General features: G+C 37.8%; 1 protein-coding gene across 1 annotated transcript; it reads right to left on the bottom strand.

Annotated features, from left to right (window-relative positions):
• Nucleotides 1-1,094: 1,094 nt before the first annotated feature.
• LOC127651664 (neuronal acetylcholine receptor subunit non-alpha-3) lies at nt 1,095-24,621 on the bottom strand. Its single transcript, XM_052137612.1, has 6 exons — nt 24,279-24,621; nt 18,900-19,051; nt 9,918-9,962; nt 9,717-9,826; nt 8,339-9,233; nt 1,095-6,933 (listed from the first exon to the last, which is right to left on the bottom strand). Exons 1-6 carry the CDS (start codon nt 24,412-24,414, stop codon nt 6,802-6,804), a joined length of 1,470 nt encoding a protein of 489 aa, XP_051993572.1. The 5' UTR covers nt 24,415-24,621; the 3' UTR covers nt 1,095-6,801.
• Nucleotides 24,622-26,374: the final 1,753 nt, after the last annotated feature.

Consider the following 26,374-nt stretch of genomic DNA (forward strand, 5'->3'; position numbering starts at 1 on the left):
CTGTCATGTTACTACGGCAACTAAGAAAGTGACACGTTGTTTTTTTTTTACATACTCTGTGAAAACTTGATTCTAACAGCTTGAAGTTCGCAACAAAATGTTTTATAAGGGACCCAATGGAACACTTTGATACACAGCATTGGAATTCAGTTAGGCTACACTGAATTGGTTGATGCTTAATTGACTTTTTAATCACAAACAGAATTTCCCAGAACAATTGCCTGATACGTACGATCCAAAGACCCAAAGCTGAAGTGTGGAGGACAAATAGTCCCATCCCAATCTCACGCCATTGGTTGATCCAATCGTGCTGTTTTGGCCAAGTTAGGATGCTCAAACAAACAATGTTTTGTATTGTGCCACAAAGTCACAGAGGTTGTTATATTACGCTGGGGTAAGAAAGAGTATTTAAAATACACAGAGGTGTAGTGGTTAGTTAGGTGTAACTCCCATTTGAGAGAGTTGGGACAACATCTACTTCATCTAGAATTTAGTGTTTTCACTAATTTCAGTGAATCAAACAATGTTTCTTTATACCAGCTACATTTCCCAAGTAATTAAAAGTTCCTCCAAAAGGGATGCTTGTCATAAAGATCATCGTTGCATGCCCAGTTTCATAACTATAGGACATGCTGCCATCTCTTGGTGATGAATGTGTAGTGTGTAAAAACCCTATAGCGATCACAGTAATGTTGGCTTATCCTTTTCAAGGAATCCACAGGGGAATAAAGTAGATTTCTATTCTGTTAAACAGCCTATTTATTAAATTATTGTGATCTTTAAAAGATAATACTGTTTTTTATAATAAGTACAGAACAATCCTCTTATTATTGGCTTATGTATGGATAGATTAAGAACAAATCAGTCTGGTGCTTACATAGCTCAGTTATCGAGAACAGTAATGAAATAGGCCTAGGAATGGTGTCCATATATAATGGTAAATATATATATATAATGGGGTTTATGGCTGTGGGTATTGTAAAGTAGGTTAGTGAAACTTGTAAGGTTGTTAGAAGGTTTCTGATTTGAGGTTGCTACAAGCACCAGTGCTGTCACACCACATCTCCTCAACTGAATTATGGAAGAGGCGATGAAGTCAGACTATTAAAGAGCTGAGGTCTGTTTTAATTAAAGGACAGATTCATTCAACACTTCTCATTTCTTTGTATTAAATGACTTGACAGATGACCTGACTTGAAAACTGCTGTCGCATCTTTGAAGCCTAAACATGCATTTTGAGAACAATACATCCATACATTAAGAGTTGTGAAGTTGTCATATATGTCAAAACCTTTTAAAATATGTATTTTAGATCCTATTACAGTGTAAGCTAGTTTTCTTTCGGTTGACTTGCTCTCACTTTAATATACACATTGGTGAGTATTTTAAGCCCATTGGTCAGTACATATAAGCAATCAAACGCCATTTTGCTCATCAGCTGGATTTATAATAGGATCCAAATTTGTTTGTTACCACTCAAACGCGAATAGAATCAAACGTTTGGTCACTGCTTTTGTAATTTGCTTAAAGGGACAGTTCACCCAAAAATTTAAATTCTCTCATCATTTTCTCACCCTCATGCATCCCAGATGCGTATGACTTTATTTCTTCTGCTGAACACAATTGAAGATATTTAGAAGAATATGTGTGCTATTTGTAGCATCATATGCTACAAATAGTGCATTTTGCTAACTACAGTAGTGGTCTTGCCATTTCTTAAGCATAATATCAAATACATATTTGATCATGTTTTTTCCCAGGAATGAGATCAGGATGAGCGACAGCAAGATCGTTTTTGTCAGCAGCTGTACCCATAGCTAAATGCTGAAGGCTAGATAGGAAGTTTTCCTCCCCGCTAGTGCTACACCTGTGGTTTGACAGACCCTCCCATCTTCCCAGGTCTCTATGGAGGATCTGGTGAAATAATATGACAGACCTCTGTCATCACGTGCATAAGCCTTCTCCACCCTGGACATGGAGGGGTTGGAGGAGAAAGACTGCCATTTCAGCAATGGAGGTGTCCTTATCCCTAAAACAGCAATGGGTTTATCAACCTCTGCTTCTTTCGAAGAAAGTACCGAAATGCCGCGAGATGGAGAAAACAACTTATAGCGTACTGTCACTCTTCTTCTGGCATACTTGACACAGTTAAAGAAGGATGAGTCAAGGGTGGAGGTCACCGATCACCTGGGGCTTGTTGGATCTGTTTTAGACTAGACTTATTTACTGTAAGGAAGACTTACTTAATGGGATAGTTCACCCAAAAAATGAAATAAATGTACTCATCATTTACTCGCCCTCATGCTGTCTCAAACTCTTAAGACTTCCTTTCTTCTGCACAACACAAACAAATATGTTTTGAAGGAATTATGATGTTTTGTACAATGTAGGTCAATGGGTTCCAAAACTTTCAAGCTCCAAAAAGGGCATAAAAGCAACATAAAAGTCCATACGACTCAAGTAGTTTAATCCGTGTCTTCTGAAGCGATATGATCACTTTGGGAGAGAAACAAAATACAACTTTTGTTTCAATTTTCCAAAATGTTTCACTTTTAAGTCAGTTGCATTGAAACTTATTAAGAATTTATAAATTAAGACCAAAAAGACTGCATATTCCAGTGGCTAACTTAATTTACATTCTCTGTAAGAAGTGGAGCTGGAAGTGAAGCAATGTATATTACATCTTGGGTGACACACTGCTGGTAACTCCTCTTTCCCTCCCTACTGGGATTGTCCAAAACAACGCCGTATTTTTATGACCAGTTCTGTTATTCTTTTTAATTTTGCACTTGGTCCTACTGCTGTTGTAGGATTTTATTGGATACCTCCTTCCTTCATTCCTACCTCCACCATGTATTCAAATGATTTCTGAACATCTTTGGGCAATGATTCGGGTGACCAACAACACCAGTGACTCATCCTCCATTATTGATTGTGCTTTTCATTATTTGCTCTAAATGTGTTCACTAAAATCCATTTGACAGCTTTATATTCCTCTAACATGCTGTTGTTGTTTATTTAATGAGGGAAAATGTTGTTGTGTGCCCACTGTCGGCCATTATTTCAAAAAGATGTTAAGTGTCTTTCTTTTCTTATAATGCAATTCGACTTACTATCTAAGACTTAACAAAGTCTTGAGTTAATGGCTATGTTTATGCAACATAATTGGTCTGTCTTTGAGTGCACACACACATACCGACCTGAAGAGCTGAATGAAAGGTGTTACATAAGTGGCCACAGATGGGTGTCCCATAGATGTCCCTGCTGAAAAGACCACCATTGCTGGTCATCAGCTAAAGTTCTGTTTTGGGTGCTGGTCCCCCAGCATGGGATGCTGGTGACCCCACTATGCTTTTAAACTAGCTTAACCAGCTTCATCAGAAAGACCATGCTGGTCAACCAGCCTCTAGGCTTTGCTGGTGAAAAGCATGACTGTGGTGGTATATCTGCTAGACCAGCACCAAATCAGCACTAGCCAGCCTATAGACCTTCATGGGAATTGCATGCTGGTTCAGCTGGTCTTTTTAGTAGGGGCCTCCCTCAGATAGTAAACCTACATACAGTGGCGAAGCTAAGGGGTGGCTATGGGTGGCCGTGGCCACCATGGACCAAAGCCTGGCCACCCCACTTGTATTGGGCACAATTTAGTGTACCGTTTCTGTACAACCATAATACACAGAAGACTTAACAAGTGTGCAAACCTAGATCGCTGTCACTGTCTCCACTGCCCTCCATTTTTCTACCCCAACAACCATAAGGGACAAAATATTAAATGTTTTTCATTTCAGTTCGTTCTGAGCAAAAACTGTATTTTTTGGTTTCCAGTTCAGAATTTCCGCAACCTCCTTTCCAAAAGGTTACTTGTTTGAACAAAATAAAAGAATGGTTAATAGCATAGCATAGCGTTCAGTGTTGCCAGATCTCTCAAGAGAAACAAGCCACCTGGTCTGGAAAAACAAGCTCAAAATAAGCCACTTGCCTCACCAAAATAAGTGAAAATAAGCAGTTAAATTTTTCCTGTGTGGTGGATTTATCAGCATAGAAATCATAACAAGTGGTTAATTAACAGTTAAATATAATTTTATTTACAGATCTAAGTCAAAACCCAGCAGCATCATATCTAACAATAATTCAGTGAAAACTTAGACACAACTGAGAAATGTCATTTTTATGGTTTCTTGTATCTGGATTAATCGTGCATGTATATGTAGTTCTACAGGTCTTTATTCAGAGAATGTGACGTCCACAACATGCAAAGAAATGTGTGATGCAGGAGTTTCCTTCAGGGTCAAAGCACATGTTTCATTTTTTTTTCAGGCAACATAAAGTAGTGTAGCTCCAAAAATGTACTGTGATAAACACTTTGGCCTTTAGTTTCATGAAAAAAAATATCGGAACAAAATTCATTTATATATAACGCTTTCACTCTGGAACAACTAAAAATCACTTTCTGGTTTTCGGTTACGTTCTGCTTAAAATTTTGTTCCTTGAACTGTTTTTAGTCCCTGATGGAAATGCTTTAATGTGGTGTTGGTTGAAATATGCTATGAACCATTTTTGAACGTATTTTTGTGCCATTAGAGTGATTTATCTAACATGGATAAAAAGCTAAAAATTTATTTCGCTCAATTAATGTGGTGATGGATTTTTAACACATAGAACAGCTCTGTAATCGCTAAGAATGCATGCAGGATCTCAAGGGAATGCGCCTAGAGCTCATGCTTGGAAAAGAAAGGAATGGCACAAAAGCGTGAAATTCGGTCTAGCGTTTACACATTATCTGTTGCTAAGTCAGTGATTACAGAGCCCAGATGTGGCTTGAAAACCTTTATGAGAAATTCACACGCTCTGGAAATTGAAATATTTCATGCTCTGTGCTTCTCTGAGAGGCCAGACACAATCATCCCAGATCAGGTGCTTTGAGATTTAAGCCTGTCTATCAAAAAGACAAACTACACTGTCAACACCCAGGAGCTTTCTAAATTAATATACTTTCTATCGGGAAGACACGCAGGCTTGAGTGAGGTTTAAGATGCCATTTATTTGATGAATATAAAACAGAAAAGTAATGTCTTTCTTTGGTGTAAGCCCCGTCTGGTGGTCCGAAGAAGTTGTTCTCGGAACCATCATATCCTGCCGGAGATAGGAGGCAGGGGCGAGGAGCCTACCCCTGTGCGGGATGGGACTCAACTGGTGGTGGTGGGGTGGTGGAGGTTGCCGTGTTAGCACACTGAAACAGCAATGCGATAGATTGTGAGCAGACTTATAAAGCAATGGCTTACATGCGATTGGCTGGGAGTTACCCAGCTAATGATGTGATGATGTACAGCTGCTAGTCTTCCCGCTAGAACTACGCTGCGCTTCCATTTCTCTTTAATGCATTACAAAAGAGGAAACATATAAACACCTTTTGGTAGATTTCACAACCGATTCAGCTTTTGTAATCTGATATACAGTGGATAAGTCTAAATAATTTAGGGTAGTGGTTGATTTTTATCCATTGGTAATTAATTCGATCATGAAAAGTGGTTATATACCAAAGTGGAGCAATGTGGTTGGAAGTGAGTGGTTCAAAAATAAGGATTGGTAATATCATTGGAAAAGTAGCAATTAGTAGAATGCAATGAGCAAATTTGATTTACAAACTGCAGTGAGTGTTTGTGTATGAAATTCCCATTGACAACAGGAGTGGCTTTTTGTCACATATTCCTTATTACTTCCTGAAACATACATACTGTATAACATAGACAATGACATAGCGTAACTTACAGCAGACTATCCCGATTCAAACGAGACCAAACACAACATAACATGATGAAGAGCTCATGAAATGTTCCTCAAAAAGTGACGGAAAGTATACGGAAAAACGACGCACAAAAGGACACGTTGTGTGTGTGTGTGTGTGTGTGTGTGTGTGTGTGTGTGTGTGTGAAAAAGGACTTTGCAATATGCTATGTGCTCATCTAAAGGATTGAGATGCTCCTGAAAACTTATATTATTAAAACTTATATACAAAAATATGACTGTATTTTGTAGTCTAATCCAATCATTTCTGATGGCCGGTCATTTTTGATCAGGAACACAAGAAGTGAAACAAAGTGAAATAAAACAGAGAAAATTGTCCAATTTGTGTTGTATTTTCAGATACCATTATGTGAACAAAGTCAAGATATTTTCTTCCAATTGGATAAAGAAAATATATATATATATATATTTGTAAGAAAAAAAGTTGTCTGGGTCAAAATGAACGTAACACAACATAAGGGTTAAACATCTCCTTTTGTGTTCCATATAAGAGAGAAAGTCATGCAAGTTTGAAACAACATGAGGGTGAACAAATTATGACAGACCATTTTAATTTGGGTGAACTAAACCTTTAACTACTGCAACGAGGAAACCTTAAATCAGATACTTGTTCACACTATTAGTGGGTCTAAATGCAAAATAAGAGGCCTAAGCTATGTAACACCTTTTAGAGTATTTAGATGAATCAAATTATTGAAGATCTTTAAAACAGAAATCCCCTAAGAGAGTCTACACAGATCCAAACTCCACCAATCTTGGCTGCCTTTTGTGTGAAACTCCTAAACCTTAATATAGCAGAGTTTTTGTCAGTCTGAGCACAGCATTGAGAAGGATTTAGGGAGGCAGAGATAGAAGTTCAATTCAGAGAGGATTACAAATCTGGCTAGGTCAGATGAGGACAATTTAGATGGATTACTGTAATGTGGGAATGTTATATATTTGAGAGGAGTTTTCAGTTGTTATGTTTTTGAGGGAGCAGGTTGAAATCGTGTGTTTTTAAGATGTGCTGAGGTACATTTGCACAGCCGGGGTGAAGATGAGTACGGTCCCAAGCACAGAAACAGTGAGAAAGACCCATAAGAAGATCCGGTCCAACACCTGAGCAACAAACTTCCAGTCCTGAACCACCTGAGAAAAAAACAGACCCAAATACACTTATTAAAGGCAGGAATCAAGTATACGGACATTGTCAATAAATTGCATTTTCACCTTAATAAAAGCAAGAAAATAAAATAAATAATAACGATTACTTTTTTGAATTTACATTTATGCATTTGGCAGATGCAGTTATCCAAAGCAACTTACAGTGCATTCAATGTATACATTTGATCAGTTTGGGTGTTCCCTGTCAATCAATCCCATGATTAGCATGGCTAATTAGCATAGCATAGCTAGACACTTAGCGTGGCTAGCTACAGAAATCATGACCTACAGGAGCATTACAAACCTCAAGGTAGGAAATCCAGTACATTAGGGGGCGTTCACATGGGATACATTCTTGTGTCCATCTGCGTTATTTTTATACATCGACATGCTGGTCTATGTATGCATGCACTAAATGGACATTTTGACCATTGGAATTCATCTTGCAGTTTTTTCACCGTCTCCTGCCGTAAGCACTGCGTTTAAAGACACAATGTCAAGTTTAAAGAAGATTAACTTTTAGAATAGTTAACCCAAAAAAGAAAATTCTGTCATCATTTACAAACCCTTATCTTGTTCCAACCCATATGCCTTTTTTTCTTATGTAGAACAGAAGAGGAGAATATTAGGGACTGACAGCCTTAGTCACCATTCCCTTTCATTGCATCTTCCATACAATGAAAGTGAATGGTGACTGAGACTGGACATTTTGCCCAACATCTCCTTTTGTGTTCCACGGAACAAAAGACAGAAATAAAAGTTTGTTTTTTCGCTGTATTTTGACCTCGATGACAAAACAGCGTGACGTCAATTTCCGTGAAGCGCTTCTATGGGTGCCGCGCCAATAAAAGTGCCTCTGGTAAAAAAAAACCCTCTACGTTTTTTGATTGAAACCTTGTCTTTAGTTTCGTTTGATATGCCTCTTTAAAATGTCCATTCATTTTTCGCATGTCAATGCGCTGATAAATGTTCACATATGAGGTCCACACATGTTGAAAATAGGACCTTATTCCTTAAAAAGTAGTTTTTTTTTTATGTACTTTTTATAATTTTCAACATTGACCTCTGTAGGAAATTTTGCTTTATTTTAATATAATTGCTTGTTTATTAGGTGCTACTAGTAACAAATCAAAAAAGGAAATGGAAAATGCACACAGCAGTCATGCAGTGGTCCCAGGAGGTTAAACAACATGAGGGTGAATAAATAACGACAGCATTTTCAATTTTGGGTGAACTATCCCTTTAAGACCCCCGTGTTCTGTTTCATTCCATGCCACTGTGTTATGTCTAACGATTTCTTTATTTGTATTTTCTTTACAAAAGTACGTTTCTGTGTGAACGCCCCCTATCTCAGCCAGTTAATGCAGCAGAAACATGAATGGCTAAAAACCTCTCTGATGAAGTGTTCCTTCTTGATATGTCTTGAAATGTAGTGGACTGAATGTGTAGCTTTCTCCAACAGGGCAATCCAGGCCTGGCTCTCATCTTCCTTCTTTCCTCCTCCAGCACCCTTCTGTTGCCCTCTTTTCATCCCTCGTTTTAGCTCTGGGCTCCGTAGCTCGATGTCGGGGTATTGATAACGATCTGTGTGCCCTCTCATACAGAGCAGTCTGGGTAACCTCTGGAGAAAAAGGCTCTTAACCCATGGTGCCATGGGGTGGTATGTGGCAGAGGAACGGTGATGGACGTTGATGACAAAAACAGTAACAATGATTGAGAACGTGACGAATATCATGATGAAAAGGAGGTACTCTCCTATCAGAGGGATGACCTTAGAGGAAGATGGGATTATATCTTCAATAACAAGTAGAAACACAGTAAGAGACACAAGGACGGAGGTGGAAAGCGAAAGCTTTTCTCCTTCATCCGAAGGAAGGTAGAAGACAAGCACGGTGAGAAACGATAGGCCGAGACATGGAATAATGAGAAAGAGTGTGTAAAAGAGAGGGAGACGTTTCAGTATGAATGAGTATGTAACATAAGGATAGGAGTAGATGCCATCATGGCGACTGCCCCTCTGGCCGGTTGCGTTTAGTATTTCCCATTCGCCATTGTCAAAGAAGTCTTTACGGTCTACGTATTGGTCTAGAAGTGTCAGATCCACCATAGTGCCATCGTATGTCCAGGATCCAAACTTCATTGAGCAGTTCTGCCTGTCAAAAGGGAAAAAGGTGACATCCATGGTACAGGCGGATTTATAGCTGGCTGGAGGAGTCCACATGATGGTACCGTTAAACATCACAATGGCTTTGGTCATTAGAGAACCTTCAAATCGGCCATCAGCACTAAGAAAGAGAGCGTAAGAGAGAGACAGTATTAGCAAACAGATTTTTATGTTTACTTCAGTGGTGCTTGCCAATATAAATGTTACTACCATCAGGGTGTTCTGGCTGGATGCCAAGGCATTATAATGCAGCTGCTATGGTGTTCTGAGTGGTTGCTAGGGTGATGTTAAAGGGTTGCTAGGGTGTTCAGGGTGGGTTAAAAAGCACCACTAATTAAATTTGGCAGATCTGATGTCTGATTGAGCCAGTTAGAAGTCAACTGATTCATAAATTCGTAAATAAGCATTTATGCAGTAACTAAATATTTCCTTGGTTATGTCTGAAGCTTCAACTGATTTTTGTTGTGGATCAATAGATGTGATGTTACGGTGCCTAGGAAACAATTTCTTTAGGAAGTACCTTAAATCAAAAACACAGACGCCTTTGATTTCGGACACATGCTGCATGTGAGATGCACTCTGTGTAGGTGATAAATGGACTTACTTCTCATATAGGACTATGTCTGGTAGCCAGATAGTTTCTGAGGGCACTCTGATAGATGTAATTCCACCATAGTCTTCCGGGTTCCACCGAAGTTTATAATCCGTCCACTCCTACAGGAAAACGATCAATAAACCACCAATCAGGAAGTCTTAGCTATTTTTGGGCGTACTTCAACATTGAAGCAAAAAGACATTGGGTTACCTGCCACAACCAGATATTAGTGGTCATTAGCTGATTCTTTTCATCCTGAAGTGAGAAATGGAGAAAATGCAAAAGTAAATTTGTATGAAGACTATGCAACATTACTCTCAAATTTTGGAATTATGTTATAATTTCTGTCTTTGTTGTCTCTCACTTCCTACTTATGTCATGCAGGTCATTGACATAATTGTTCTGTTTATATATGCAGCTCAAATTATGGTATCTTCTGTACCTTGTTTCACAGAAATGGAAATTCAGACCTTGAATAGGAACTGATATACAGTACTGAGACACATCTGTAAATCAATATGGTGTGAAAATCAATTGCTCCCACTGTGTTGTTTCACCGGCCAAAACATTCACACCGTCAAGTCTTGACAAAAAAATAAATGAATACATTTTGAAAAGGGGGCACGCTGAATAGCATGTAATGCTGATTATGGAATATGACCATAAGGTGGCTCTGTAGGACTACAACAGTTAGAGTTCACAGCCTTCCTTGTGTGTGAATGGTCTTGCGTGAAACAAACAAACAAATAAAACTGGTAAGTTCTCAACTGGTAAGTCTGGACCCAGAAATGGGTTGCTGGTCTGTTCTAATAGGGCTGTGGACAAACAATGCTGAAAATAATAAAATGCAATTACATCATAATACATCACAGTTGGGATACCAAAATAAAGGCTTATTTATTTTTAAAAGTGAGAAGAAAATGCTTATGTGGTTGGTATCAAAGATTGTGTTTTTACACTATTTTGATGCAAACTCGCCTATCGCAACAATATTTAGCAATTTCTAATTCAGCTTTTAGCCCATTGTTTGTTATCTTTGACTCATAAGCCACACCTCTGCTGTTATACATTTTAAAAACCTTCTCAACCTATGATGGCATTAAATGGCAATATTGAACTATGCATGGCCATTTTAATAAATATCATAATTCGATTTTAAGGAAATAAACCATTTTGTTACTGTGCTTGGACATTAGATGTAAAATCTGGTCAAATCTGATGTAAATCCGGAAACAAAACTAGTAATCACTGTCTTAAAGGAATAGTTAACCAAAAATGTAAATTCCATCATCATTTACTCACTACTCACATCATTATCCACTCATGTTGTTTAAAACTGGTATGATTTTGTATCTTCCATTTAACACAGAAGGAATATTTTAGCAGAATGTACAGGCTGTTCTTGTCCAAACAATGAACATTTGAAACAACATAAGGGGGGAGCAAATGATGACATAAATCTTCCTTTAATGGGGTCATATCATTTACATTTATTCACTTTTTCATGGCATCTTGAGAAACAGATTAGATCTTGATCTTTTGAAATAAGAGTTTACTGATTGTATAAGAGGTAATAAGAAAAGATACTGTAACTTTAATAGCGCAGAATCATCTCCCCCATCCAAAAAGACCATCTAAAGAAGTTAAGCTGAAAAAAACAAACAACCAACCAAATAAAACTAAAACTGGAAACATTAACCCCATATGACCATACATGAAAAATGGTGATTCGGTGGACTAAAATTGTATGATATGGCCCCTTTAAAAATGGTGACAAGAATGAAAGACTTAATGTATTATCCAAGTGCAGTAAACATTTATTTTAAAAACAAAGAGTGTATGATTAGTCTGATTGCTGAATGACACTACTTGAAGTAAGATACAATCATCTCAGTTACTGTCGTAACCTCCGTTCCCTGATGTAGGGAACGAGACTTTGTGTCCCTAGTGACAGAAGGGGAACTTATGTCATTGTATTTACAAACACAGTTACTTTGCAATAATGTGCTTAAAACAATGGAGTGCTAAGAATGTTGGTGTCCGTGAAGTATGCAAAGGAAATGAATATTTAATAGGAAAAAGATTAAACATTTACACATCTTGTTGAGTATCAACCTTTCACCGTTGAATAGAGACAGTTTTACTGCAGACTCAGTCAGAAGTTACAGGGGGTGACGTCATATGCAAATATGTTCAGACAGTAAGACCAGGCAAGTATCTTTATATAGCACATTTCATACACAATGACAGTTCAAAGTGATTTACATAAAAAGGATAAAGAAAATACAAGATCTAGCCTCTTCAGGAAGCTGCGTTTGGCATAATAGCTAAACGCTGTCTCTGTATTTCTAACTGACTTGATCCTAATGATCTGAGAGGTCTGTTAGGTTTATATTCAATCATGAGGAATAACATTTTCCTCGATATTTTGACATATAAGAGGTCTTATAAAAAAGAGGTCTCTACTATAAAAACCTACTGTAAATTTCAGAACTTGTTACTTAATCCCCAATGCAATAAAAGCATTTATTGAAACCAAGCTGCCAAAACACCTCGTTCTCTGCTTCCACAACTTCCCTACATCACTAGGGGTACATTAATTCATGGCCACCTCTACAGCATCGACATCACTGCCTACTTTATCATTGCACACTTGGCCCCACCCACAGAGAGAGACAGAGAGAGAGAGAGAGAGAGAGAGAGAGAGAGAGAGAGAGAGAGCAGGGCAAACAGTGTGGTCTAGTGTGGACTTACTATTCCTAAACACCAAATGGGACTCATCTGGACTATTTTTAATTATTTGTGTATATAAACATGGAAAACACAGACATCTTTGACTGTTGTCATGTCTCTGGCACCGCTTCCAATAGACGTTTGGTTACATTCAGCCACTGTCACTTGTTGTCGTGTGCATAAACTGCCCAACATACTGTTCTTTCGCCCATCTTCGCAATTTGTAATGGTTGGTGTATGTAAACACACACTAGGCAACACACACTGGATATCTTTAACCATCTTGATGTTTTTCTGGTGATGTGCACCTCAGTACGGGATTATACTGGAAACTGGATATTTGCATCTTCTTTGTGCTTTGGACTATGTATGTGCGTCATGTGAGTGTGTCTTCAGCGTATTTCAGCGTGGATTGCTTGTGAACCCGTCATAAAACGATTCAAGGTTTGAAAAGCAATTGTCATTGAAGGATGAGGCAGTTATTAACACCATTGGACAAATTAATGAATACTTGAAATGTAATCACTCTTTGATAGTTTATAGTGCTGAAACCTTGTCTGCACCGGGCGAGTCCATTGACGTGATGCAGCGCAATGAGTTGAAGCTGTCTACAAGGGGTGCGTCAACACAAGCCTTCCACAAAAATTTTTTAACTGTTAATTTGTGTTGTTGGCAGTAGTAACACTAGTGCAAAATGGAACAGGAGATCCGTTTAATGTTTACTGCAAAGGACACTTCCATGGTAGACAGCATCATTGATTATAATGGGTTATATTGCTTTTGACGAGACACGCCTCTCGCGTCCAGTTGTGCTTGAGATGAACAGTTTAATATATTCAGATGCAATGTGTTGGATCTGTGTTATGCGTAAACACTGAAATGTAGTTTTATAATATTGTGGGGTTTTTCATGCTCTTCCGACTGAATTTCAAATATGGCAGTGGCCGTTTACATTGACGTTTAAAGGAAGAGCTTAGGCAAAAACTGAGCGTTTCAGACAGAGAGCAAAAAACAAGGTGGAAAATTATAATATATTACTAGATTATAACTGTTTTAGTGAAGAAAATAAATTGAACTAACATTATCGGTGGATCTCAGGGAAGATAATAATACTATATATAAAAAAAGAGCATTTCATGACCCCTTTAAAAACAACTCTAAATGTAACTTGAAGCCAAAGTAAGGACCTGAGGAATGGAGTAATATGCTCAGATATTTGGGTTCTGGTGAGAATCCTGGCAGAAGCATTCTGTATGAGCTGTAGATGTCTAATGGTCTTTCTGGGAAGCCAGGTGAGACTACTGGTGATTAATGCATGAACAGGTTTCTCTTGACTGATACAAAAAAAAAGTCTTGACTGGATACAATTAATTTTTTAGGTGATAGTAGGCGTTTTGTTATTGCTTTGATGCGACTACTGAAAATAAGGTCTCTGAAATTATTCCTGACTTGATTTTTTTGTCTTTAGAACCCTGGAGTCAAGGTACTATATGGGTTGGGGCTTGGGTAGCTCAGTGAGTATTGACGAGTTCAATAATGACTCCAGCCAAGTCTCCTAAGCAACCTGATTGGTCTGGTTGCTAGGAAGGGTAGAGTCACACGGGGTAACCTCCTCATGGTCACGATTAGGGGTTCTCACTCTCAATGGGGTACCTGGTAAATTGTGCATGGATCACGGAGAGTGGCGTGAGACTCCGCGATGTCATGCACAACAAGCTACGTAATAAGATGCACGGATTGACGGTCTCAGAAGCAGAGACAACTGAGACATGTCCTCCGCCACCCGGATTGAGGTGAGTAACCGCGCCACCACGAGGACCTACTAAGTAGTGGGAAATGGGCATGCCAAATTGGGAGAAAAGGGTATAAAATACATTTTTTATAAAAAAAATGATGTATTCAGCTGATTGAAAACAACCTTTTCAATGATCTTGCCTATGAAAGAAAGATTTGAATTTGGTTTGTAGTTAAAATGTATTTATTTAATGCAGATTTTTTTCTTTTTAGAAAGGGCTTAACTGCAGTTTTTAGGGACTTCAGAAAGACATAAGACGAAATTACTACAGTAAGACATAATTACTCACACACTTCCTGTACAGTGCTTACTGCATGATTTATGGAATGTTATGGACCAGACTATGATTTGATTTAATCTGGATGACCTGTGCTAACTTAAAGGCATATTTTACCCAATAGTTCCCATTTACTCACTTCCGTGTTGTTCCAAATCCTTATTACTTCGGTGGAACACAAAAGTAGATGTTATACAGCCTCAGTCACCATTCACTTTCATTGTATGGAAAGTCATTGTACCGGTAAAATGCAATGAAACTGCCATTCTGGCTGTACCATTCCGGGAGCGCCAAAAGCGTATAAAATTGTGTCCTATTCAGTTGTGGTTTTATGGTGAATTTTAGACACATGTTTTTAAAACATAACAGAGACCGCAAATGTTTTGTGAGAGAACAAAATCATTTTTGAGAGAACGCAGCATTTTTGTGAGAGCAGGCAAAAATTCTTGGGGGGAACACAAAAGCATTTGCTTATTTATTTTTTTTCGGACCCAAATAATTATTTCCCCACCACCTTGGACCTTTAGGGACTCTGTAGTTTCTCATCCACACCTATCATATAGTGTCTAAAAACATGGATTAAACCACTGGAGCCGTATGGATTACTTTTATGCTGCCTTTATGTGGATGTTGGAGCTTCAACATTTTTGCACCCATTCACTTGCATTGTGAGGACCAACAGAGCAGAAATATTCTTCTCAAAAACCTTAATTTGTGTTCTGTGGAAGATAGAAAGTCACACACATCTGGGATGGCACGAGAGTGAGTAAATCATGAGAATTTTCACTTTTGGGTGAACTATCCCTTTAAGATACATAGTTATCTTTGATAAGGTGATTTCTTGAACTGCAAATACCAGAACATGTACCACTTAATACCACTGTATTTTAATTTGTGCCTGAGTACAAAAATTGTTGTCTGTGTGTGTTTGTTTGTCACTCTGTATGAAAAATATGGTTAAATGACAAATAGATATGACATAACTACACCTCAAAACTAGTTTATTTGCATGCTCGTACATGCAACCCCCTGCAATAGTGCAGCCTGGTTAAACTGAACTATGGGTGGTTAGAAAATAAAAACAGGTTTTTGAGTTGAACAATCACACATGAAAGTAGCACAACTGTTTACTGTCAACCAATTATTACAGAAACAGTACAAGAAAAAAACATTAAATTATTTTTCCTTTGGAAATCTTTTTTTCCATTTTGGCTTGTGACTGTGCCCAATGGGCTTGTACTGTATTTGTTAAAGATGTTTTTCTCTCTCTCTAGGTCTATTTCTGGAAAACTGTTTATTTTTTTTCATTTCTGATTGTGCAGTGGAGCAGTGAAGCCCATCTTAAGAGCCTCCGCAGTGCTTTAAATACCCTGTGTGTGTATACATATGCATGGACACACATATTTTAGGAATCTATTTTATCACACTTACTGGTTTATTGCTTTAGTAAAATGCACTGGTTATGGTGTCAGTTCAATTTCTAATTAAACGGTAGACAAAAGACTGGTTACAAAATTAAGCTATATCTCAGTAACCATAAGGTTTTGAGTCTAAAGTCCAATAACACACATACTTTTGCAAGCGCAAATGCAAGTGCAGTGTAGTTCTAGCGGGAAGACTAGCAGCAATACATCATTGCACCATTAGCTGGGTAACTCCTAGCCAATCACATGTAAGCCATTGCTTTATAAGTCTGCTCACAATCTATCACATTGCTGTTTCAGTGTACTAACACGGCAACCTCCACCACCCCACCACCACCAGTTGAGTCCCGACCTGCATGGGGGTAGGCTCCTCGCCCCTGCCTCCTATCTCCGGCAGGATATGACGGTTCCGAGTACAACTTCTTCGAGATAATTTAAATTCATCAAATAAATGACATCTTAAATTTCACTCAAGTCTGTGAGTATTCCTGATAGAACTGGTTTTGTTTGTTGCTTTCAAACACCTAGTTCAAACCTGTCTTAACTTATTACGTTTTAATTAAGTTCACAGTTGAAATCTATGCTCCAAAAAAATTGTAATAAAATATTTTTGAAATAGCTGTAGGGTAAAGAAATTTATAAAATACATGCTATTTGGAGTCTTCTGTTTTGCAGTATTAACATTTAATAACAATTAATACATTATATAATTAACATGTACATATCTTTATTATTATTATCAGGTTGAGTTATGCTTCACGCCACCCTTGAATGAGTCTGTGCCTCCCATGGGCCACCCCAGTAAAAACTGTCTGGACACGCCATTGCAAGAAGTTGTAATGTCAACAATTCTATTGTTCAAAATAACTTATTTTGGGTGTTCAGGGCTGATTTAGAAATCCCCTCTACAATTGGTCAAACAAGTCTCTATCTTTGTGTTTTTATTTTGCTCATGGTAAGCAGGCTAACCAATTAGCCTGCAAAGCTAACATACCCACCACCAGTTAGTAAACATAATCATAGCAAACCCCAGGGCCTTTTCGGAGCACATGGGGGCCCTAAGTGAAATTCAAATTTGTGATGATGAAAAACTCTTTGAAAGTGCACATGCCTGTCACATCTAGCTACATTAGTTACATTCACCCTTCCCTCTCGGGCCACAAGGGGGCCCCCTTATAGCTGTCTAACTGAGTCAAAACAGGTGTCTGAGTCTAACTAGAAGCTTTTAGTATTTAAAAAAAAAACAACCTTGCTTTGTGGGGACCCCTGGTGGCTCGGGGGCCCCAAGCAGCCGCTTATAATGCTTACAGATAGAAACTACCCTGTCAAAACTTTCTGGAATTCCAGGCTCTCAGTATTAGATCATTATATCCAAATTTATTAATCTAAAAAAAACTTAAAAAACTGCTAAACTACTTGTACGGTCCATTGTCCCAGGCAACAAATTTCCAACAAAGCTGTGCTAATTTCTCTCAATTCTTTTCAAGTAATACAGTAAAATAATTTCCACTCAATCACTATTTCATGCCCATTTATTTGGTAAATAAGCTCCTAATTAGTGAGATAATGAACAATGACACCAAACCCCTTCAGGGTGTTTCAAAACCTGATCACAGTGTCAGGGTTTATTTTGTGATAATGACTGACTGACTGCAATTTACATTATACTTGACATATTTTGGGCACTACAGAAATATAGTAAGCTATAATAATTTCCACAACTGCATTAAATGTTTTATATTATTACTATATCCTGTGTTATTAGTGTGATGTACTGTTTAATAATGACTGTAATTTCCTGATAATTTACAACAGAATAACTGACTTTTTGATGGTCCAATTGGTGGCAGGATTTGGCACAACACCACACTGTAACTTATGTCTGCATGCACACCACAGCTCAACATGTGTGTGTGCTAGCTGTAGGCGTCATCTTTGAACAACCAGCAATAAGTAATTCAAGACAAAATTGGATTATGGCATCATTTTAGGCTTGTCAGTTAAGCTTTGCTGTTCAGATGTGCTTAACACCACAGGCTAATAATGTGATACCTTTATTCCAGACTGTCTTCTTCATTCAAAAGTGTCAACTGTTTTATATATATATATATATATATATATATATATATATATATATATATATATATATATATATATATATATATAGTTTCTGTAGAAACAAATAATAATCTTTACATTGATAAAGCAGTTTTGTAATGAAACATGATTAAAATGCATCTTGTACTTCTAAAAAGCACACACTCAAATGAACTCAACCATATGCAATCAGGTTCCTCCTGAATGCTCAGCAATGGCAAGATCAATACCATAAGTCACAAGAGAAGAAAGAACAGAGAGAGAAAGAGAGAATGAATTAGAGAGAGAGAGAGTATAGAAAGGGCAAAGTGTGATTCACCACGTTGTCAAGATGATGTGTTGGGTAAATACTGTGGTCCATGAACTATGACCTGATCATAAATGTCATTCTCATCTTCTTCCTAAACTAATCAGCTCTGTTCTATAATGAGAGCGAGTACAGGCTAGTCCATCATGTCTGTGCTTGACTGCATGTGCAAATGTATGTGTCTCTGGATGAAGGCAGTTGTACAAATATATGCAATTGTATGTAGCATGTCACACAGAGTGCATAATATGATTGCATGCGAGTTTGTGATATCTGCATATATGATTACTCATCTGTTGAGAATGTACACACGCACCTGTGCATCTTTGAATGTCAGATGTTAGGGGCTGTTTACAGAGAATGCATATGCATGAAAAAAAATCTAGATGCAATGCAATGAATGGAGCTGAATGCTGGTGTCTGGAGATGTGTTTATAAAAGTTGACATTTTTAAAAGCACTGCGCTCACAGCACAAGGCCCTGGAAAAGCAGTGCGACACAGATGCAAAAACGCATAATGCGTGAACGGTCCCCTACAGTCCCTGTGTGTGTTCCTCACCACATCCACCAGCTGTGAAATCTTCAGACCGAAGCGAACAGTGATGGTGTCATTGGCATGGAGAACAGGCCTCACCCACTTCTGATACCCCCTAAAAAGATTCCTCAACAAAGTGTCCTCCATCTCAGCCAATGAGAGAAACTCCTCAGGAGCTATAGAGAGAGAGAGAAACAAAGAGAGTGGATCAGCAGAATTGTATTAGAAACTAAAATGACAAGTAACAATCTCAGGTGGCACTTGGTGGTCAGGTATGATTAGAAACATTAGGGGAGGAGATGGACCACTCAAAGAAATATGAATGAGAGAAATCAAGCTAAATATGGCAGCTGTAGTCTCAGTTAAAAGAGCCTTTTGCCTATTTGTTTACTCTAGAACATGCATGCACATCAGCTGGACCAGCCTGAAAAATACAACTTTTTGCCTGATTTGAGCTAAAGGAGCACAATTTTTCTTGATTTGACATTCATTGTTGAACCTTACAACGTGGAACTGTTGAATGCTTGATTCTGCATTCAGATATTCAGTTTACCACAGCAAAATAACCAAATAAAAACAAAGATATTGGCTAAACAATCTGGATAAGAATCAGGGCTGGTACTAGAATGCAGTCTTTGGTGGGGCACTTGTATGTTTGGGGGGGGGCAACTTTTTGTTTCACTATCAGTCAATGTGGCATTTATCGTTTCAATGTCAGTCACAGCTGAGGCATCAGAAGTACGTAAGAGGGGCTCCAGGCAAATTTTGATCGGCAATTCCTGCCCTCACATCCCCCTGTCTTGCACACACCAGTGATAAGGATGGTCTCTCGCTCGCTCGGCTCACACACATAAATACGCACCCACATAGACACTTGTGGGCAAGACACATATCCATGATGTCAATGCACCCCAGCAAATTAATCAATACATCAGTTTTGCAACTGAAAAGGTACATACAAGAATAGCGATGCTACCATCCTGCTACTGAGAAGTGAAATGTCTTGAGGTGAGGTAACTTTGGTATAAGTGGAATAATTGACGATTGCCCATGCCATGGTATTATTGATCAATTATTCACATCCGTGGTCCAACGGCCACTCTCAGGGTGTACAATATTTTTCAATAATTAATTGGGCCATTGTCAGTTATTCCTTATGTAATCTTTATCTATAGTTTTGGAGATTTTGGTCTTTCCCCACTCACGTAGATATAGCTAGGAAATAGCTGCCTGTGAGCATTACTGTACCAATATGGCTGCAGAATGAACTGACATTTAAAAGGGACTAATTTAAACCTACAATGCTGATTTCTAAAACCACCATAGTGACATATGTTGTAAATTTTATGAACATATCTGGCTGGTAAAGTAGGAAGAATGTCCACATTTGATTGGACACCTTGAGAAAACACAAAATTGTATCCAGATACACTCTCTCAGGACTATTTGCTTAATAAACACAGAGTCATGGAGTGACAGCTGGCCCACGCTCCTCAGAGTTCCCTACACTGACGCAACCATCACCATGGTGTGATGACCTCAGACAAGAGCACTACAGACAGCGTCTGGAGAATGAGACAAGCACAAGAACTGCACACATAATTAGTGCTTACATGCAAACACGTTTATGGACACAGTTATTTGATTATTCTGCAATTTCTTTGAAAAACACTCTACTTGCAAAATAATGTCTGTCTATACATGTTACTCATGTACTTCCTGTTTACTAATAATTGTTTTTATTTTAAAAAAAATTGCACTGGACCAAGACATTTGTGTGTGTGTGTGTATAATAACAGATGAAAATTGCATTAACAGTAGAAAAGGGCCCATCAAAATTATTAATAATATACCGTGTTATTGGAATATGGAATTCCAATTGGTTACTCCATAATAACACAACTTGAATGAATGTTTACATTACATTAAACGTCTCCATATGAATATTGTTATGTACTGGGTATGTCCAGAACACTCCATGCATGCACTGCCTCAGAGCTCATGTAATTCCATTTAAGGTAAATACACACTCTTATCACATACATTGATTTTTCCATAGTTTCCATAGCTGCGCATTATGCCTATGAACACCCCTTCAAGCCCCAGAGAGCATAATTAACTTTTGTGGTCAATCCTTGCCTCTATCCATTCCACTCTCTCTCTCCTCTCTTCATGTCTCCTCCTTTCTTTCATTTCTAATATCTCTTCCCCAATATTCCTTCCTCTTTCTCTCCATCTACCCTTCCTTTTTCAGTAGTGTAAGGCCCCTTATTTTCCACAGTATATCAGTTAATAAAAGGGTCAAGCTGAAATAAATATTGGAAAATCAGCCCCTCTCTCTATCCAGCAGGATTTGCATATATTTCGAAAACAGGGGGAGAAAAAAAAAACAGATAAAAACATATTTTAAGGGTGTATTTAGTCCCATTATATCCTAACCTCACCATGACTAGCATTGCATTCTGGGCTCTACCACATTAATAAGATTTTAAATGAATGTTATACCAATTGTTGCTAAAAGACCAGCATTCTTTCCTTCCTCATTCCTGTCTGTCATGCCCAGGAAAAATAATTCTCTGTCTGGCTTTGGAAACCCGTTTTTTTCTAATCAGCATGGCTGTGGGTCTTGCAACAGCATGTTTATAAAATGATATCATAAATAAAGACTGTGCAGGCCATGTCTCCTGGGTTTATGATTCAATCAAAGGGAGAGAACTGAGATGTGTAAATCAAAAGACAAGAGGAGAGGATGGATGGGGAGTAACAGAGAAAAAGAGTGTATATGTATAGTACTTGTGTGTGCATTAATGTGTATAAAGTGGCATATGTTATTTTCGACAACCTAAATATTTTAAACTAGTGCTTAAGGTAAAACGAGATTAAAATATGACGCTTTTTTTGTTTTTAGAGAAAGGATTGAAAGCTTGCTTGTAAGTTTGTTGGTTCCTCGATGTGTTAATGAGTCACTCCTCTATTCTAAAGAAGTATGATTACTGTCAATTGCATCAGGATGATCAAAGCCACTGTAGTGCACTCAAGCATGCTGCAAAGGACATCTTTACAAAGGTCTACACAAACATGTCCCACTCAGTAACACATACCCTCAATAACCTTCTCAATCAAAGGACATTGTTAATATTAATAAATGAATCAGTCGCTGCAGTGAAGTATAAAATAAGTATAGTAAAAAAGTGAAAAGGAAATATAAAGTTTATTTCCTTCAGTTACAATCATTTCAGATAAAAGATCGTGAAAGCTGTGGAGTGGTTTGCATATTAATGTGCATATGACCTCATTAGTCATTGGCCACAAATGGGAACAGACGACCTCTTGTCCTCCCCTACAGCAAAGCCATCTGGTCAAAGCAAGCTTTAAAGGGGAAAAAGGTAGTTTGTGGTAACATTTTTGGACTGAAACCCTCCTATTTTCTAATGGAAAGGTAAAGAATATGTTATTTTAAAAAAAACACACATTGTTTTTGGTACTGGAAAGAAATGTGACAAAAAAAAAACTTTTTATGTAATTGTTAAAAAAATGGATCCTTCGATAATCTTAACGGGTCAATTTTGACCCATATGGCAAGAACCAGTTGTGAACTTTCACCATTCGACTTATTTGATGTTATGCATCTTTTAATCAAATTTGACCTAAAATTCTTAAAATATTCTCAGATTTAGCCCCTAGCTCCATAGTGCTCTCTAGCTCCCCTACCTGATCCACTGGGTACTGCATCTTTTTCCCACAAATTGCATTATTTCCTTTTTCTTAAATTGTGCACATATACACACACACACACACACACACACACACACACACACACACACACACACACACACACACACACAAACAGATTTTTGGTTAATTTGTTTGTTACAGTTTTGAACAGGTAAAATGAGGTAAATATGTTTACTAACATGATATTAAATGAAAGGGCACAATGGGGCAAAAGGTCCCCAATTGTAAAAGACCATTGGATGTTATTCTTTTCTGAAAACATAAGATGGCAGATAGAACTGTTACAACACCTTCCAAAACCCCCGTAACACTGCAACAAATTGTTTGACATTAGTGGGAATGATTGGATTTGTTGCAATGGACGTAGACCCATTTGGACTTCTTGAAAAGGAAATATAGATTCATTTGTGAAGTAAGCATGCAGTAAAATTGCAAACTCTAAAATGTACAGTTGATTTTCTACAAGAAGATTTTCTTTGATTTTTCTTTATTTTTTTATTTGGTTATATATAGTGATATAGATCATATAAAATGCCCAAAGTGATTAAAATAAATCTAAATTGGGACCTCCTCTGCCAATGTTTTCAAAGTTACATTTTTTTTTAATAAGAATTTTTTATTTTTTATTTTTTTACATTTTGGGGCCACAATGAAATAGATTTTTGTTAAGGGGTGAGTGAGGGGGCATTGTGTCAAAAATGACATGAAGGACAAACGAAGGTTGCAGGCTGGCAGTTTCTTGAGACAACAGGAGGGTTAAAATGGTGGGTGTGCAAATTTAGCAGGCTACTTAGGAGATTAATTCATATACTTTTACACTATTGAGGAAATGTGTGTGTGCAATCTTGTAAATTAGGCCTATGTTGCAGATATAAACATCAACAAACAGTATGTTAAACCTCCTTTATTCCAGAGCTACAATTATGCACATCTACACATACAGTATAGAAAGACACTGGTTGACAGCATTTGTCTAATAAACAAATAACAAATAAGAGAGAGAGAGAGAGAGAGAGAGAGAGAGAGAGAGATAAAGGAGAAGATAAATGAATATCCCATCCAGCAGCTCCATTTTCAGATAACAAAAATGGCTCCAAATGACTCTCATGGCCCTGACATTGATAAGAACCCCCATCTCTTCACTTTTACACTCTGCCAAGCCCAGACAAAACACACATTTTCTTTCACAAGTGCTTCACTTGGACATTATTAACAAACAACAATCCGTCCTGGGTGTTCACATTTATTTTATGTACCCTTACAGAAGGGTTACAGTGTGTGATTCCATCATGCATATGAACATGAATTGAACAATCCTCAATATGAAATGAACACTACTCAAAGAACAGGTCCCATCCAGAAACCCTGTTGAGGGCGCTAGAAGTCAAGCAATGAGCATAAATTAAACATGAGCCCAATTTCTTTTGTATATTCGTTTCAGGGTTGAATGCACACTGTGAAACGCCAGCAGATGCCTGACCTGGCTTTATTCTGACCATTTATTAACGTATCTAAATCAACGTTTTAAGCCACATAGTGTGCAAAAAAAAACTTGCGCAGAATTTACTGCGTGGTTGATGATGAAATAAATCAAACGGAGCAATCACACATGCAACAGCTCGTGCAAAGATGCAGGAAAAACTCTTCAAAATCGCTCTAATTACTTACCCTCAATCGTTGCATTGGTTACTGCCATTACAAGCAAAAGACCGGAGATTTGCAACTTCATTCTGTCTTTCCCGGCTCCACTTCCTTCGTGCAATGGAATTATTTCATGATGTTTGGCATCGCGAGTCCGTGTCATTGAAAAAAGGGCCGAATAAAAATCCTGTTAATAGGCTACGGCTGGACACGGAACGGTTTGCAAAAAAAAAGAAAAGAAATGACGAACAGATGTACTGCAACCTGCTGTGTGATAAAGCTATAAATTAATAATAATCGGAACAGAATTTTTACCCTGCTCCATGCGAGGCGAACACAAGTGCAAGATGCTCTTGACTCCCCCTCTTCACACCCCCTCGGCGTTTACGTGATTGTTGGGAGAGATGCCATTCATTGCAACGAAGAACGGTGAAAAAGACCGCTCAGGGGCGTTAGGGAGGGAATAAACAACGCACGAGCGTCTGCAGAACGATTCCAATGTGAATTGTAAGAACACCCTGTAATACTACTTTATTTGTTTACGGAAATGACCAATAATGACTGTGGCTGTCACTACCAACTAGCTTGATTAATTGTCTGAATACGCCACAACATTAGGCACACATTAACCCTCCAAGAAATCGTATTTTTTTTTTCTGATTTGGACAACTTTTGCTCTCAACCCCGTCACGGACATAACGGAAGTGCTTTGAAAATGATTCTACACAACAGTCTACAGGTTATCAAATAAATATTAGCGCATTAGTCGCTCAAACAAAGTTTACTTCAGATTACGCTAGAAAACGCAATTTTCCCGGCTGTTATAGCTAGTGCGCATGCGCGACCTCGAGATGATTGACAGACGATGTCTGTCTTTTAAAGGTGATTGGCTATTTTACGTGTAAGGCGGGACATCCTTTCTACATCCGTTGACCGTTGGTCGCTTGAGCTTCTTGGTTCGGTGTTCCAATTTCTCCCATTTATTTGAATAGAAGTAGTTCATCTCTGCTAAATTTTTTGCCTCAAACCAATTTAAAAACAACAAATATAAAATGTATAACTGTTTTCAAATTCGTATGTGATGAAACTACAAATAGGCAAATTGTGTGTCTGTGGTCTCATTATTTTTGTGAATTTAAAAGTGTTTTCAATTCAGATTTGAACTAAAACCCCAACGTTTTTGCGCTAATCCTTAACATGTCAGGCTTGATTTTTCATTTTGTTCCCATTTTAAAAGGCCTACCCAATATTGTCACTCTTGTCTCAACCCCGTCACAACTCTCCCACCACTAGGCTACTTGCACTCACATATTTTAAACACCATGTTTCATTAAAGCGAACTGTAATGTATAATATATTGACTCATCCATATTTTGAACAACTCAACACCTTCACAGGTTGACAGTGAAGAATTGTGACAGGGTTGTGTGTGACGGAGTTGTGTTTTTCTGTACAAAATGCCCACTGTTCCTTGTGTGTTGTAGGATAGAAGACCACAAAGTAGCATGCATGAAATATATAAATAATAATATTCTAAATATACTTGTGAAATAAAATGTCATTTTCAAAAGTACTGAGTTAATGTCTTTATAAATGTGATGGGGTTGAGTTGTTGAACTTGACCCTACCCATCTTACTATAAACACTTCAAAATATGAACCACGTTATTGAAGAAAACAGAATGGTGTCACTTCTGGTTAATAATGTCACATATGGGTGGAAATAAAATGTATGCGCTGAAAATGGATGGTGTGACGGGTTGAGTTCAGACACATTTATAGCCTGGTTTTTAAATATATTAAAATATATTTTCGTTACATACATTTCTCAGCAAAGGAACACAAAAATGATAGACAGTGTGCACTTTTCTAGGTTCAAATTCAATGAAGTGCCTTAGGGACATGACAAAATACTTGGTATAAGATAGAAAGAATATATTCTGTTATGTAAAAACTAAATTAAATGCAGTAATTCTTTTAATTCATTGTAATGAGCATATTGACATCTTGTAAAAAGCTGTCATCATTTATTTTTAGTTATTTTTAGTGAAACACCACTTTAAAAAGTATGGGGACTGAAATATTACAGAATCCCAGGAAAGACCCTGGTAGAACCAACACTAT

This window comes from Xyrauchen texanus, chromosome 11 (genome assembly GCF_025860055.1).
Source record: "Xyrauchen texanus isolate HMW12.3.18 chromosome 11, RBS_HiC_50CHRs, whole genome shotgun sequence".
Classification (NCBI taxonomy): Eukaryota; Metazoa; Chordata; class Actinopteri; order Cypriniformes; family Catostomidae; genus Xyrauchen; species Xyrauchen texanus.

Coding starts and splice junctions, on each gene's coding strand:
- LOC127651664 (XM_052137612.1), bottom strand. CDS start 24,414: ATGACACGGACTCGCGATGCCAAACATCATGAAATAATTCCATTGCAC. Junction 9,827..9,917: donor CTAATATCTGGTTGTGGCAG/GTAACCCAATGT, acceptor GTTTTCCTGTAG/GAGTGGACGGATTATAAACT. Junction 6,934..8,338: donor AGGAACACTTCATCAGAGAG/GTTTTTAGCCAT, acceptor TTTTTTTCTCAG/GTGGTTCAGGACTGGAAGTT.